General features: G+C 45.7%; 2 protein-coding genes across 16 annotated transcripts in view; both read right to left on the bottom strand.

The window, feature by feature from the left end:
* Positions 1 to 1,299: 1,299 nt before the first annotated feature.
* REP15 (RAB15 effector protein) lies at positions 1,300 to 4,752 on the bottom strand. The gene has a single exon (XM_052789210.1). The coding sequence runs from the start codon at positions 4,594 to 4,596 to the stop codon at positions 3,844 to 3,846; it is 753 nt and encodes a 250-aa protein (XP_052645170.1). The 5' UTR covers positions 4,597 to 4,752; the 3' UTR covers positions 1,300 to 3,843.
* Positions 4,753 to 6,874: 2,122 nt separating this feature from the next.
* PPFIBP1 (PPFIA binding protein 1) overlaps positions 6,875 to 13,797 on the bottom strand; it is a 117,385-nt gene continuing 110,462 nt past the window's right edge. For all 15 annotated transcript variants that reach the window (XM_052789194.1, XM_052789198.1, XM_052789195.1 and 12 more), the window contains 6 exons: positions 13,501 to 13,623; positions 12,552 to 12,677; positions 11,505 to 11,693; positions 10,770 to 10,949; positions 10,346 to 10,411; positions 6,875 to 9,579 (listed from right to left, as the gene is read on the bottom strand). In XM_052789194.1, the coding sequence (XP_052645154.1) occupies positions 9,493 to 9,579; positions 10,346 to 10,411; positions 10,770 to 10,949; positions 11,505 to 11,693; positions 12,552 to 12,677; positions 13,501 to 13,623 (771 nt within the window). In that variant the 3' untranslated portion in view covers positions 6,875 to 9,492. The remainder of the gene's footprint in view (positions 9,580 to 10,345; positions 10,412 to 10,769; positions 10,950 to 11,504; positions 11,694 to 12,551; positions 12,678 to 13,500; positions 13,624 to 13,797) is intronic.

Here is a 13,797-nt window from a genome sequence, read left to right as displayed (position 1 = left end):
CTGTGCCATGAATAGCAAAGGCGTGCTGGCATACGGCGGGGTCTTTCTCTGGATACTGCTCCTGTTGCAACAGAGGATCCGAGAGGAAGGAGGTGAGAAATGAGCTGGTCCTTAATCTCGCTCTCGTAGCTGGGTCTTGAGCCTGCGCTTCTAGGGGTGCCGCAGCAGTCCCAGCTGTGGGTCTGCTGGTCTGTGCTGGTGTTGGCCCTGTCCCAGCCACAGGGGCCAGAGCTGCGAGCAGCTCTTGGTTCTGGGCTGCATGTGGTGAATGGGCTGCTTGCCCAAAGCAAGTCCTCGCCTGTCCTGCTTCCCAGCTGCCTGTATGACTGGGGGGGGGCTCTGCTTTAATCTTTCAAGGCACCATATGACAGGTAAGGAAGTACATACTGCCTTAGGGGTTTAATAGTGTTCTCCAAAAGTTTCTGATAAAAATAACTTGGTTTACAGAAAGGAGCCTCATATTGTTCCTGAGCTTTTCTCTTCTTGAGCCTGCCTCAGTGAAGAGGAGTGTTACCTGCACAAAGCCAGTGCAGCAGCCAGGCTCTCCCTTGTGTTTGTTAACTTCTTAGACGTATGCGTTGGGTGTGAGTGGGGAAGAGCAGGACAGGATTGGAGCAGCAGGGATCTGTGACTTTTCTTGCTTGGAACAGCCTAACAGGTGAGCGGTAGCATTTGCTTAATGCCTCTGGGGATCGTGCCCTGCCTGCCACCCCACTCCACAGTTTGAATTAATAGAACAGGGCCCTGTTTTTAAACAGATCTACCACAGTCAGCATGCAGCACTCCCACTGCATCAAACACAAGACACCTGCATCAGGCTCCCAGCAATGGGTGTTAAGAGCATACACAGGCAGCTAGTTGCAGCAAATTCCTGCAAGTACATGGTGTCTAACCAAATCATCTCCGTTGCAACTGTTCGCTTGTGGTGGATGCTATCAAGCAGCATCCCGTGCTGAGCTAACCATAGAACAAGAGTCCTTGCAGCAGTGGAAGGGAAATGTCTGTACAGCAGGGAGTGGGAGACAGAAAAGAAAGTGGGGGTGGGAGGAAGGGCAGGAGAGGGGTCACGGGGTGGCTGAGGGATGGGACAGCTGTAGGTGAAGGCCCCTGCCAGGTAGTGTCTGTGTAGCATACAGCTCGGGGTACACAGACCACGCTGCCACTTCTGCAACAGGGGAGCAGAAACGGTGGGGGGGTGATGCCAGACCCCCGCCTGGAGTAATTAAGGACTGGCGCCAAGGGCCCAGGTCATCTCTGCTTGAGTCAGAAGTGCCTGGTGGACCCAGGTAGGGTGGATACCTGTATCCTGTGATAAACTAATGCTTCTTACATTAAAGTTTCTTTAAAAAGGGTGGGGTAAGGTGTTGTGCTTTTTTTTTCTTGCTAGGAAGACCTACCTGGCTAAGCAAACCAGCCAACAGCAGCAGTGCTGCATGTTTCCTCTTCTGAGAGCCTTTCTTCACTGAGCTACGCTTCCGTGAGCTCTCGAGCTCAACTACACTATAAACTGTACAAATTGTAATAACGTATACATTAGCAAATGGTGTCCAAAGCAAAAAAAACCCAAACAACCAACCCAACCCAACCCGTTCACTTTGCTTTTACTAACCTTAATTACCATGGGATTAAACTGTCTGCGGTCAGCACCTTACCTGGTAAATCAGTATTTGGTGTTACAGAAGCTTGTGGTATGGCTGTGAGTCACCTGAGCTGAGACTCCAGCTTGGCTGAATAAATGAACATGGTCAAATTTACATTGTTAAATACTTTGTTGTGCATCTGCACCATTATTAGCCCTAGCACAAAGCCTTGGCCAGTTCCCACCGTTGCTGAGGGCCCAGGCTCCTGAGCTAAAACCCACAAGGCAACCAGGCAGAGTGCAGCGCAGCCTGGGCGATATACCCTGGCTCCCAGAATAAACACCAAGCCTGCCTGACATCTCTGAGGTACCAGAGCCACTTTGGAGAACACAAATCAAATTGGCAACTGCCCCAATGTGTAACTTCCATAGTTCCAACTCCATATAGTCAAGACATTTTGATTTTCCCCTTTCCAACACTGAAAAAGCATGCATAACATCCAAAGGAGAAAGCCCAACCAGTTTTCAGAGACAGCATTCCTGCAGAACTGAATAGCTTAAGAGACACGCACTAGTTATAAGATACCAATTTAATGCAAAATTAAAGCTTTTGTGCTGATCTTTTATAAACCAATCAATCCTGCTGCAGTATTGGTTATGCTGTAACTTTAAACAGGCAAAAAAACCCCCAACCTTCCTGAACAGGTGTAGAGGAGTCCTCATGCTCTGCACATATCGCCATAGCTATGCGTGTTTTCTATGTAAAACACCAGAACTATCCCCTCAAACCCCTGCTACACACAAAAAATACAATGACACTAGCTCTTTAAAAACAACTGTATCTCAATGAACTATTTCAAAACTAAAAGGCCTCCCTTCTCCATACCCATCTACATATTTGTGATTCGGCAAAAATGTCACAGTTCTCTGTATGTTTTTATTTCAGTTCACCTTTCAGCCTCTGTGCCTACGCCATGGAAAAGCTGCGAACAATTCTGGCACTGATGCTGCAGCTTCTTTATGCCCTTTTTTAATGGCTGTGTAAAGAACAGCCTTTATTTCTCAGCTGTTGCAGCTGCCCCATCTTATAACTCAAATAAATAGTAAATAGTAAAATATGCATGAGCTTTTGAAATTATTTTTATTCTGTTAAATAAGATGAATAAAATTACAAGAAAACTACAGGTAGAGGAGGTTTGCACTGACAAAACTATTCGGATAGCTATGAACAAAAAGTGAGTTTACCAGTTTGAAAACTGATCAGGTCTTCTTTCACTGGTTAACAGTGGCTGAAAGCAAGTAATCACAATTGTGCAACCCAAAAGTCTCACTTTGTCCACTAAAAGCTGGGGGAAATGGAATAAATTAGTCCATAAACACAATCAGCTGCTAAGCTACTGAAAACAAATTCAAAACGAAATAATTCTGCCTCCTCCAGACTTTTGCTCTCTGCCACCAGTGGTCAGGAGCTGCCCCTGCTGCCATGAAAAGCACAAACCCACCAGCATCTCCAGGGCCAGGTTTTTGTCTCCCTGGTTGATTTTCCCCCCAAGTTTTCTTTAACAACTGCCACTGCCTTTTGCCACACAATGACCTGAGACAGCCACTCAGCAAGAACAGGCTTTGCAGCTGGGACCAACCCTACCCCTGCATTTTGGGCACAGCTCCAAGGTCCTCCGTAGCCTGGCACTGATCTACTTTTAAGGGGCAGGTAATTAATAGGTTTCTCATATAGCCCATTTCTATCACGGGGAAGTGCTTTTCCTCTTAGTTGGGAACCAGCTCACTCCTCCAAACCAGCATTTTTAAGCCCTAGTACTGTCCTTCACGCTCAGTGCAAATCTTCTGACCAGCACCAGTATATTTTATTACAGACTCAACCTCCTACTGCAGAAAAAAAAAATCTGCCACACAGTAAACAAAGGCTGTGAGTCAAATCTACCATGGCCTCCTAAAGGCTCAGGGTGACAAAGCTTTCATCAGCTCTGGCCACGACTTAATGTCTGGCGAACAAAACGTTCTGGAAAAATGACATACCTTCTATAAACACATTTTTCTGGCAGGTACATTCTGTTGTTTTAAAACCTGGAAAGACTGACTCAGCCCGCCTTCTGCAGGAGCTAAGGGAATGTGATGGGTGGAGGGGAAGGTGGGAAATAAGGGGGTGGAGGGAACGGCATGCCAGAAAAGCGAGGGAGGCAGAGCTGAGCCCCACGCAGCCTCTGGTGCTGGCATGCAGAGAGCCACTGCCGTTAACCAGTGGTTTACAGAAGGTTTATGTACACATTGCCCACCTCTTTCGGTCCATTTTTTGCACCGAGGCAGTTTTCCAGCATGTCTTTTGTGGGCAGGAAGCTGTCAGTACTGGTGACAAATTGCCGTAGCGCATCCCTGCCCAACAGGCAGCATTTTTGCTCCTCCTTGGCAATGCTGTCTAGCATGACTCCTCGGATGGCCTTGGGCTTCCCTGGCACACCGAACATGATGAACAAGCCCAGGCAGTCCCGTCCCACCAAGTGGCAGAACTCCGCCAGCTCCTCAAACCTGCTCCCGTTTTGGAAGCACTCATCTGCCAGCACGGCTTCCCGGCAGCAGCCCTCCACCGCCTCAGCGGGGCCGCCGTCGCTGCAGGGAAGCTCAGCCAGCTGTAAAGCCTGCACAGCGATCTGAAGTTTGATTTGCTTGTCAGCTCCAGACGGAGTCCAAACCCAGTCCACCCCGAACAGGGAGGACTGCCGCTTGGTCATTTTGCTGGTCACGATACGTTCCTCCACTCCCTTTTCCACGCAGAAGCTGATGAAGTTGACCAAAAAGATCTCGCTCAGTGTGTTTGTGGCTGGCTGGAATTTGCTCTGAGGATCCACAACCCCAAGATAGTCCTTCAGCCTTTGAGATGCATGGACCACACCTTGGCTGAAGACTTCGCAGATGACCAGAGTTTCAGCCTTGTTCTCTTGGTTGTCCTCGTGTGAGACCTTCTGGCCCATTTTCTGTGCAGGAGGAGGTCGTTTCCACATGCAGACTGCCTCGGGGAAGTCCCTTCCTTTTCCAGCGAAGGCTTTGTAGGTGCTGGGCTCAGCCAGACCTATCAAGCATGCACATGGTTACCCGTTGCCTTCCAGATGAAGGTCACGGCAGCAGCAGAGATGGGCTCTTCGAGCAAGCTGCCGCCCAGCAGGCAGATGGCTTTCTCCTGGGTGTGTTTCTCCACAGCTGACTGAGCAGCCATCAGCGCAACAGGCCCAGTAACTTTCACACCTCCTGAATTCATCTGGGCTTGTTTTCCTTACTGTTAATTCTGGCACCATTGCTTTAGCTGATGCTATCTCATTCCAGTCTGATCTTATCTCCTTTGATCTCCTTTCTAGGACTATTACAGAGAAGCCATTTGATTGGCGCTGGGTGTTTCCTGGAGATGAAACAACCTTTTTCTTTTAATCACCCAGAGAAGGGTGCTGCTGCTGTCAGTGGCATTAGTTGTCCCATGGCAATGCACTCGGAATCAGGTGGACTTCTGGCTCAACCGAGAAGCTCGTGCTGTTGCTGCCTGTAACTGGGTTATCTCAGGGAAGCTTGGACAGTCAACGCACCACCATCCACAACTATCAAATACAGCTACAAATAAACAAGCTTCCTAATCTCACAAAATCCCATCTCCCTAGCTGTGAAAGCGGGAACATACGTTACCACTACAGCAGAAGCCAGCCCCGTTCAGCTCTGGATGTTGCTGGTGCCAAAATGCACCGCTACGGTCTCTTCGTTGGCCCGGGATCCCACCACCATTCTTAAGAAACAGGCTCTGTCCTGCTGAAAGCTGCTCTTCCTCCTCCTCTTCATTCTGAATGAGTGAAAAAGCATCGAGGATATGTCTTTCTCTGCCCTCTTTACTCTCATTGCTCGAAACATCTTCATTTGATATCTCTTTCCTTCTGCCTACAGATGTTCTTGTACTCCTGCCAACCCAGAGAAACACCTTCTCAGGTGCACAGGCTGGTCAGTCCCGCTGCTGCGCTTGGGTCGCTCTCTCTAAGAAACAGATCATGGCCTACATATTACGTGTCTCTTCTTCCACAGGTCTTCAAATGTGTCATGGGCCCATCTCCATTCCTTCAGGACCTTCTCACAGCTATGATTAGGGAGCATGCTGCTGCTTCTGCTCTTCTCTCTCACCGTAACTCTGATTTCCTTTCTATTCAAGGGTTCCCCAGCACCTAATACTCTCTCCTTGCTGACGACTGCTCCAAATCTACTGGTAACTCAGATGATTTTGCTTCTTAGCTGCCTCAAAGAGCACTATCTTCTTCCTCCCAACTGTGGATAAAGAGGCTCAGTAGGAAAAGCTCTTGCTGCAAATGAAAATGCCAAAATACTAAGGTGAAGCATAAAGTAGGCGCTAAACATTCGTAAACAACAAAGCGGTGCAAGATATAAAAAGGATGCAGGTAGGGTAAGTGCAACTTCTCTCCTGAAGGGAAAGCCAGGATGCAACAATACCTGGTGGATGGGAATCAGAAGAGTCATTCCAGAAGTTATTCTGGATTACTTCTCCATTCCTAAGCATACATGTAATTTAAGCAAACTGAAAAAAGCTGGGTTTAATCTCCATAGGCTCTTGATCAATACACATCTATCTTTTCCTCATCACTGTAAATAAACAAACAGAAGTTTATCATACTCTAGGTTTCAAGGTGCTTATCCTCAGCGTTCCCACTGAAATGTTGAGCTGATGAACAAAACCACAGAAATGAAGGTCACAATAGGGGTTCTGCATTTTCTGGTCCCTTATCTGGGCTACACCAGGCAAAACACCGATCATCATTTGTACCTGCACCCCAGCAACAAAATGCAGTTTGGGGAAGCTCAACTCCTGTTGGCAAAGTAGCCGGACCTCCTACGACTGCTGAGGGCTGCAAGGGCACGGGGAGGGGGATGACACCTGGGACCAGAGAGACCACTGCCCTTCACAGCAAGAAGGGCCAGAGCTGGTCCTTCCTTCAGCACCCTGCGAGGACTCCCTGAGGAGCACACACCGAGCAACGGGGAAGCGCTTTCTCATCACACCATACCAAACAACCCAAGATGGTTCAAATCTGGATCCCATAAATATGTAAAAAGACTTGGGGCAGTTGATTTCTTAGCTGTTACCTAAGTCCTTCTGCAGGCACTATCGACAAACTAATGAGTCCACAAAAAATTCTCCCTCCTTTGTCTTTTAAATAGAACAAAATGAGCTTCCTAGGAAAATAAAAAGGAAAAAAGAGGATAAATTAAAAAAGAACCAGCTTCCAGAAACACTTGGCATTTTCCACAGACTTTATTGGATTTTACATGGCAATACACAGTAGTTAAGATGCCCTCTTCAAACACGCACAAATTAAAATACCCCAATGGTATCAATTGTGTGCACCTATGCTCATGAACTTCCTGACTTTATCACTTACTTTCATATTCCACCCCCATAAAATAACCAAGGTTCAGATGATAAGCAGCTTCGAGGGGATGACCTGGCTTCCAACCACTGAATGCAGGAACGGGTTGTTTGGAGCAGAATGCTACTTACACTGGACTTAAATAAACCATCATCTGCCATTGTTGATATGCTTGCTAATAGCACTGGCCTGAAGAGAAATCGGAGAGTATTTGTTTGTGCCTATTTCAGCACATAATATTGTATCACTAGCCCTCCTTTTTCCCCCCCGTGAATATCCCATCATGTTCACTAGCCAGCACCTAGTGAGAGCTAATCTGGAGGAATAATTTTGCTCAGAAGCCTGCACCACATCTTCCCAGTACTTCTGCAGTATTTGGGAGAGCAGGGCCTTAAGCTCAACCTACGTGTAAATAACAACTGTATTGCAGAGTATTCACAGAAAGCAAGCCCTGAATTCACATCCCAAGCATCTGCACCCTAAAGCTGACAAGCAGGCATTACACCATGTAGTATTTCTGCCCGAATAAAATAGCTCAAACACCCCCAAGACTGCAGAGGAAGAAACAACAGAAAGCAAATTATCTGCAGACAGGAATTAGTCAGGAATATTGAATAAAGCACCAGTTGTGATCTGTTTGTAGACAAAATGGTAAGCAGCGCAAACCACACATTATGGATTGTTTGCCTGGCTCCAGTTACCAAAGAGAAAATGGCAGAGCTTCATGTTATGTGTAACACAACCAGTCCACATCATATTTTTCATCTTGGTACATAAATAATAGCCTATGCTGCACATCCTTCAAAGAACCAGGCTGGTAATAGCTTATCAGGTTACAATAATATAATGCTGGAATACGTCTCCAATCTACCCCAACATCTGATAGGAGCTCCCTGGAAAACCCTGAAAGAACCTTTCTTCCTTTCCTAGCTTTGTTAATAGTGTTTCAGAAATACCCACAAAGTCAATGCAAATCCACCATCCCTTGCACCATGCCAGCAATGTGTTCAAAACGGTCTCACTTCCAGCAAGGAGAGCAATGAAACGAGTGACAAACACTTGGTAAAGCAACACACCACCACAAGGAACAATTCCAGCTGTACTTTTTTTGCCTTTACAAAGCAAAGAAGCTTCATGCCACTGTGCTAAAATACATGCAACGTTCAACACCATACGAATGACCACTGTAATAAACAGAGTTACTTTTTTTTGTTTCCATTCGGTGAGTACACCTTGCAATACCGAAAGTCTGACAGAAGGTTTTCACTGGCTAGTTAGGATTTTTAAAATCTGATGATCTTCAAAAGCAGAGGAGCTGTGCTTTAAGAAAGTAAAATGAGCAACATGTTTGATACTTGAATTTTGGAGGAGAAGTCCCACCTTAGGTTTAATATTATGAAATAATATATTTCCTATACATTTCTCTATATAACTTTATTTTTTTTGCAACTACATCATCTTTACATCAGTCACAGCACAGAAATATCCCTTCCATATGCAGGGAGTACTCTCAACTTTAAGGAAATTTTTTAAATCACAGAAGTGTTAATAACCTTGTTTGAATGCTATAACTACTGCTGCTGGGAACAAGAAAGAAGACATTTTAAAATGTGCAGTTTCCGTGCAAGTCACTGCTAGAAGAAACATGCGTTATAATTGTTTCATCCCAAATGGAAGATCATTAAACTGTGCACTTTGTAAAAAGCACGAAAGCAAACAGTTCCAAAGGTCAGCCTGCCTTTTCCAGTAACCAGCTGGTATGCAAACTGGCATAATTTTTTTTACAACCCTCTCCCCTTCCCCCACACCTCAAACTTTCCATCATTTTATCTCACAAAATTTAAATTTTTGCTTTTATATGTACTTCATATACTTCTTTTTTCTTTTTCTTTTTTTTTTTTTTTAAATAAAACAGTATAAAAGTAAGAGCAACAGTCAAGAGCTACTGGGGAGTTTATGCAAGGCATGGATGACTAAAATCCTACACTGGATACTGTAGGAAGGGCAGAACTGGTATCTGTGCCGAACAAATGCACTTGAAAAAGAGCAGTCGCATCTTTTTTCTGCTGAGAGTCTAGAGAAAGGTGATGCACGATATCTACAGATGCAATACTTCTACCTAACATCTTCTGTTCTTTTGAAACAGTATAAATGATTATCTGAGGCTGTGAATAAGCAAAAGGAGCACTATCATACCACGTAAATTTAAATGCAACACTCAGAAACATATCACCAGTTTGTACATTAAATATAGTAAAAACAATTACCATTCACCAGTGTCTGGGTGTTTCTTATGGCAACTTTGGAGTAGGCACCTTTTTTTTTTTCTCCTGTTTTTTCTAAAAATTCTCCACCCCCCAATGTTACTTCTAACAAACAGAAGCAAGAGCAATGTAATGTACATGATCTGCTGCCCGTCACGTATAATGATGACGTTTCTTGTACATAGGAAAGTGAGCCTTTGTCAGTGCCTGGTGGTGACTGTCACACGTTGGAGTCCTCATCTGTTATACTGGTGCTAGGAGAGCGAGTCGCAAAGTCTTTAAACATTTCATCTTCTTTCAGCATGTGCTAGAAAGGAAAGGAGGGAAGAGTCAAGGTTCAGGCCCTCACAACTAAAATCAGGCACGTGTGACGGTCCAGTCACACCGCCATCGGCCCTGCAGCCACCGCTTCGTTCTGCGGAGGACGTTTTTCACCCACGCTGTGGAAAACGAGCTCGCTGCTGTCCGCTGGCCCAAACGGCTCGGGGAGCGCAGGCTGGGGCTGAGCTTCCACCCAGAAAACGTGCCACTACCCTCAGCTGGCAACTGGCCGCCCAAGGGCGAGCCGCCGGCCTGGAGCTGGGTGTCCCATGCTCTGCCCCCCCCGGAGGGTGCGGAGCCAGCGAGGAATTGCTGGTGACCCCGGGCCACCACTCCCAGCTGGGGCAACCTCCGCGCCAGGATGGGCGGGTATCTTCCTGAACCGCTAATTTTTCCTTTCCCCTCTGTCCTGTACAAAAACCAAAGGACCTCGGTGGACCCCTAGTTCTGATGAGGCTTCGCTGTTACCCACAATTTGTACAGTATTTTATATACTCTAGCCCTCAGAGACCGGTGGCGCTTCGCTCTATCCAAAGACTAGGTCCCGCTACGCACTGAAATCGATCAAAGCAATTGCCCCAAAAACTACAAACCTCAGCTGCTTGACAGAGCCAGTAATAGCAAACAAAAGTTGTACTTCGTGTATTTGTATTAAATAGCATCACTGTTTAATACTAGTAACTGCCAAGGGGTTTATACCCATCTTACATAAATAGAGATCTTATTCCACAGACCCCACTTTTCAGCCTTACTGTCAAGTTGTTGATGCCTTCAGAAAATGCTCCTATTTGCCTCACTGTCCCTTCTGAATCTTCCATCTACAAAAGACAGATAATGAATAATGAATCAATAATAAATTCATTGTAAGCCACAACAGAGTGGCAATTAAATGCAGCACATAAGTAACTGCTTGATTACACCTGACATGGTCAGAGCAAGGGAGGAGCGTGCCCTGTTGGGAGAGGACAGTTATGCCAGAGTAGGTCCTAAGGGCACTGCATTCACAGCTCGAACCTCCTTGGGCCAAGAGACACTTTTGTTAGTAATGCTATGTGACTGCAAGAAGCCAGGACCTTCACAGGCCAAAGCAAAAGGAAGGCTTCCCTGGGAAAAGGAAGGTTTTCCACCGAACCCGACAGCACAGTCAAGGACTCCAAACTGCTAGAACTGGCTTACCTGCTCCAGCCTGTCCAAGTCATCATCATCATATACTCGGATATCCAGGCCAGGCTTAAAACCCTTCTTCGACCCACTTCCAGATGCCTGCCCCAGCTCCATAGGACACACATACTCTTCCACATCATCTTGCTTCTTCTTCCTCAGGCTCCCAAAATTGCTGAAGGCAAGTTTCTTTGGCTTACAAGTGAGGAGAAAATTTACAAGAAAGAGAATCAGCAAAGGATTAACAGATCTCTCACTCTTGCATTGGTGTTTCAATGATAAAGGGTCAAAACCCCACTGCTCTCCTAAACAAAGATCTTCTGAATAGCTGTATTTCACGATAATTGCATCTGAAAGAACAAGATGTGTGCCCTCATTCTACCATTGTTAAGACAACACCATTTAAAGGATCCCAAATGAGATCAGAATCCCACTGCATTAAACCATGAGCGTATGAACAGTAAGAGACAGTCTCCCTCCCAAACATTTTATAGTACAGACAGAAGGACAACACACAAGACTGCTACCTCTTGTCCGTGCATTTGAGAGGCTGAGGTGTGGTACGTTCATGGCAGACCCAAGCGTCAAACCCAGGTCTGCCGAGTCCTGCTCTCATGCTTCTTTCATTAGCAGCCATCCCCTTTTCTCAGACCTTACTGAACTGCCCTCCAAACATGGATAAAACCAGCACACTGGAGATCGAAACGTCTGCCTGGAAGCTCATGCACCGACTCAGAACAAGTGACCTACCTTTACTTTGGCTGTTGCTGTTAAGAGGACATAGTCTGGGGACTCCATGGCTTCGCGTTTCTGCTGCTGGGCCTCCTGCCCAATGAGGAGGTTGAAATGAGTCGCCAAGTGCCGTCTCAGTAGCGTCTTGTTTGGTGGGATGTTCAGCAACTGTGCCATGGTTTCTACATTGAAACGAGGCTCTAAAACCTATTAATCAAATCACAGAGAACCCAACTGAAGCCAGTACTGTCTGATGAGGTCTCAAGGACATCAACAGGCACATCTATCTTGGTCACTTCCTAGGGTTGCTTTGGGGTTTTTGTTGGTTTTTGAGAGGAAACATACAACAAAGAGGGAGAAAAGAGAGTTACCTAGTTAAAGGATTCATAAAATGCTACCTCCAGGCTTTCCTTCTTGAGTTATAAACAGAAACAAATTGGCAGGTAAGACGACAGGAACAGATAAATCCACCCTTAACTCATGTAATGTGTGAAGCTGCCACAAAATGTTTACCCACATCCTCTTTAATTCTGGAAAACGTAGCCAGAGGAATGATGGAAAATAAACAGACATAAAATGTTTGCAGCAGGGATATACCTCTTAATCACCACAACAAACTTCTACAAGTGTAAGTCCCTTGTCTGGAGTATCTGATGCTAGAGCAATTAAAAACAATCCTGCTTTGACATTGAAATCACAAATTTTACAAAAGTAACAGGCCTTCCTCACAAAATAAAAACATATCCAGGTCTAGGAAGGAAGACAGTGGCTGTTTAACAGCATGATAGCAGTGTACAGCATCATAGGACAGGAGGTGGAAAATGCCATACCTAAATTAAATTGTGAGGGGAATACAGATAATCAAACCCATTGCTACCCACACTAATGCTGCCCAAGACATTCATGTCCTTTGAACTATAGGGTAATAAATTTTAATAGCGACTTCTTATTAAGCAGAATAAGAAGATAAGGTGTGTGCAGCAAAGATAATGTCAGAACTTTGCTCGAGCGACTCTCACCCGTATTTTTTTTCGTAAAATGGAACAAGCCAGCCTAAAACCTTACCATCAGTCCCCCATGCACACCGCTCCCCCGCAGGTTAGGTGCATACTCTGCCAGATCAACGGAGCGTAACCACTCCATCACACGATGATTGGTCCACTGGGTGACCTCAGAAGGTGTGACATTATTCTGTGAACAGGAGGAATGGGCAGTTAAGGAGACTTCCCAACTCAGCTGTGCCAGCCCCAGTCTTTACTGAAACAAACCTCTCCTGCCCTTAATGAATGCAAGCCCACTTTGCACTTGAGAAAAAGCTCTTTTGGATTGCTACCTTGCAGCAATACCAATGTGGAGATGGGTCTGGACAGTGGGCAGGTCTGTATTATGCTTCACATCATTTGATTATCCTGCTGTGCACTAGGACTACTTGCAATTTCTACAAGTAGAACTGAAAATTTAGCTAGCTCCATGAGCCACTGTGCTTTTCTTGCAGATACGCATCGTGAATCTAAATCCAAAAGTATGGGTTGCTTCATCATCCATTGCTCTATCCAGCATATGCTGCTTCCAAAACAAACTGATGGCAGTCTCCTGTCTGGTAACAGGGCCAAACTCCTTTCACACAGAAAATCTTGACACAGCCATCAATTTTCCAGAGAGTTACACAAGACTCACGGCAACAGTGCACTGAGTTCAAGATGATTTAAGTTCCAGACAGCACATCAGAGACTAGGCCAAAACAGCCAGCTGTTGGCTAGGAAGATAGGCAGGAGACTTGGCAAAGGGGACATGAGTCTGGGGCCATGGCAGGTGGAGGAAAGAAAGCAGTGTTCCAGGTAGTGATGGCAGAGCATGAGACTGGAAGAACAATGTGAGAAAAAGGAAACCGAAAATGAAACAGAATGAAATAGGAGGGAAGAGACAGGAGCAGATAGCAGAGCAGGATTAATCAGAAACACCAGGGCAAAAACCCCAGAGGATTCCTCTTCACAGCTTCATCTTAAAGCGGTACCTCATCAGACGGCCTCCTGCGCAGACAGTTGGGCTCAAAGTTGTTTATTCTCAAAACCTGAATGGCTCTTTTGATACTGAGGTGGTGGAGGACACTGACAACTTTCAAGGACAGCAAATCATCCTGTCAAAGAGGAAGGGGGAGTTAATAAACACAAATGTACTTATTGGTGGAACCAGCACCTGACTGGAGGAGAGTCCTTCACACTCTGACTTAAAAGGGCATATCTAACACTTTAAGGGGTAAGATCTTAATATGAGAGGCACGTGATTAACGTCAAACCACCTGTCCCAAAAT

This window comes from Harpia harpyja, chromosome 6, assembly GCF_026419915.1.
Source record: "Harpia harpyja isolate bHarHar1 chromosome 6, bHarHar1 primary haplotype, whole genome shotgun sequence".
Lineage (NCBI taxonomy): Eukaryota > Metazoa > Chordata > Aves > Accipitriformes > Accipitridae > Harpia > Harpia harpyja.
Note: the sequence above shows the minus strand (reverse complement) of the source record. Positions and strands in the feature narration are given on the sequence as shown.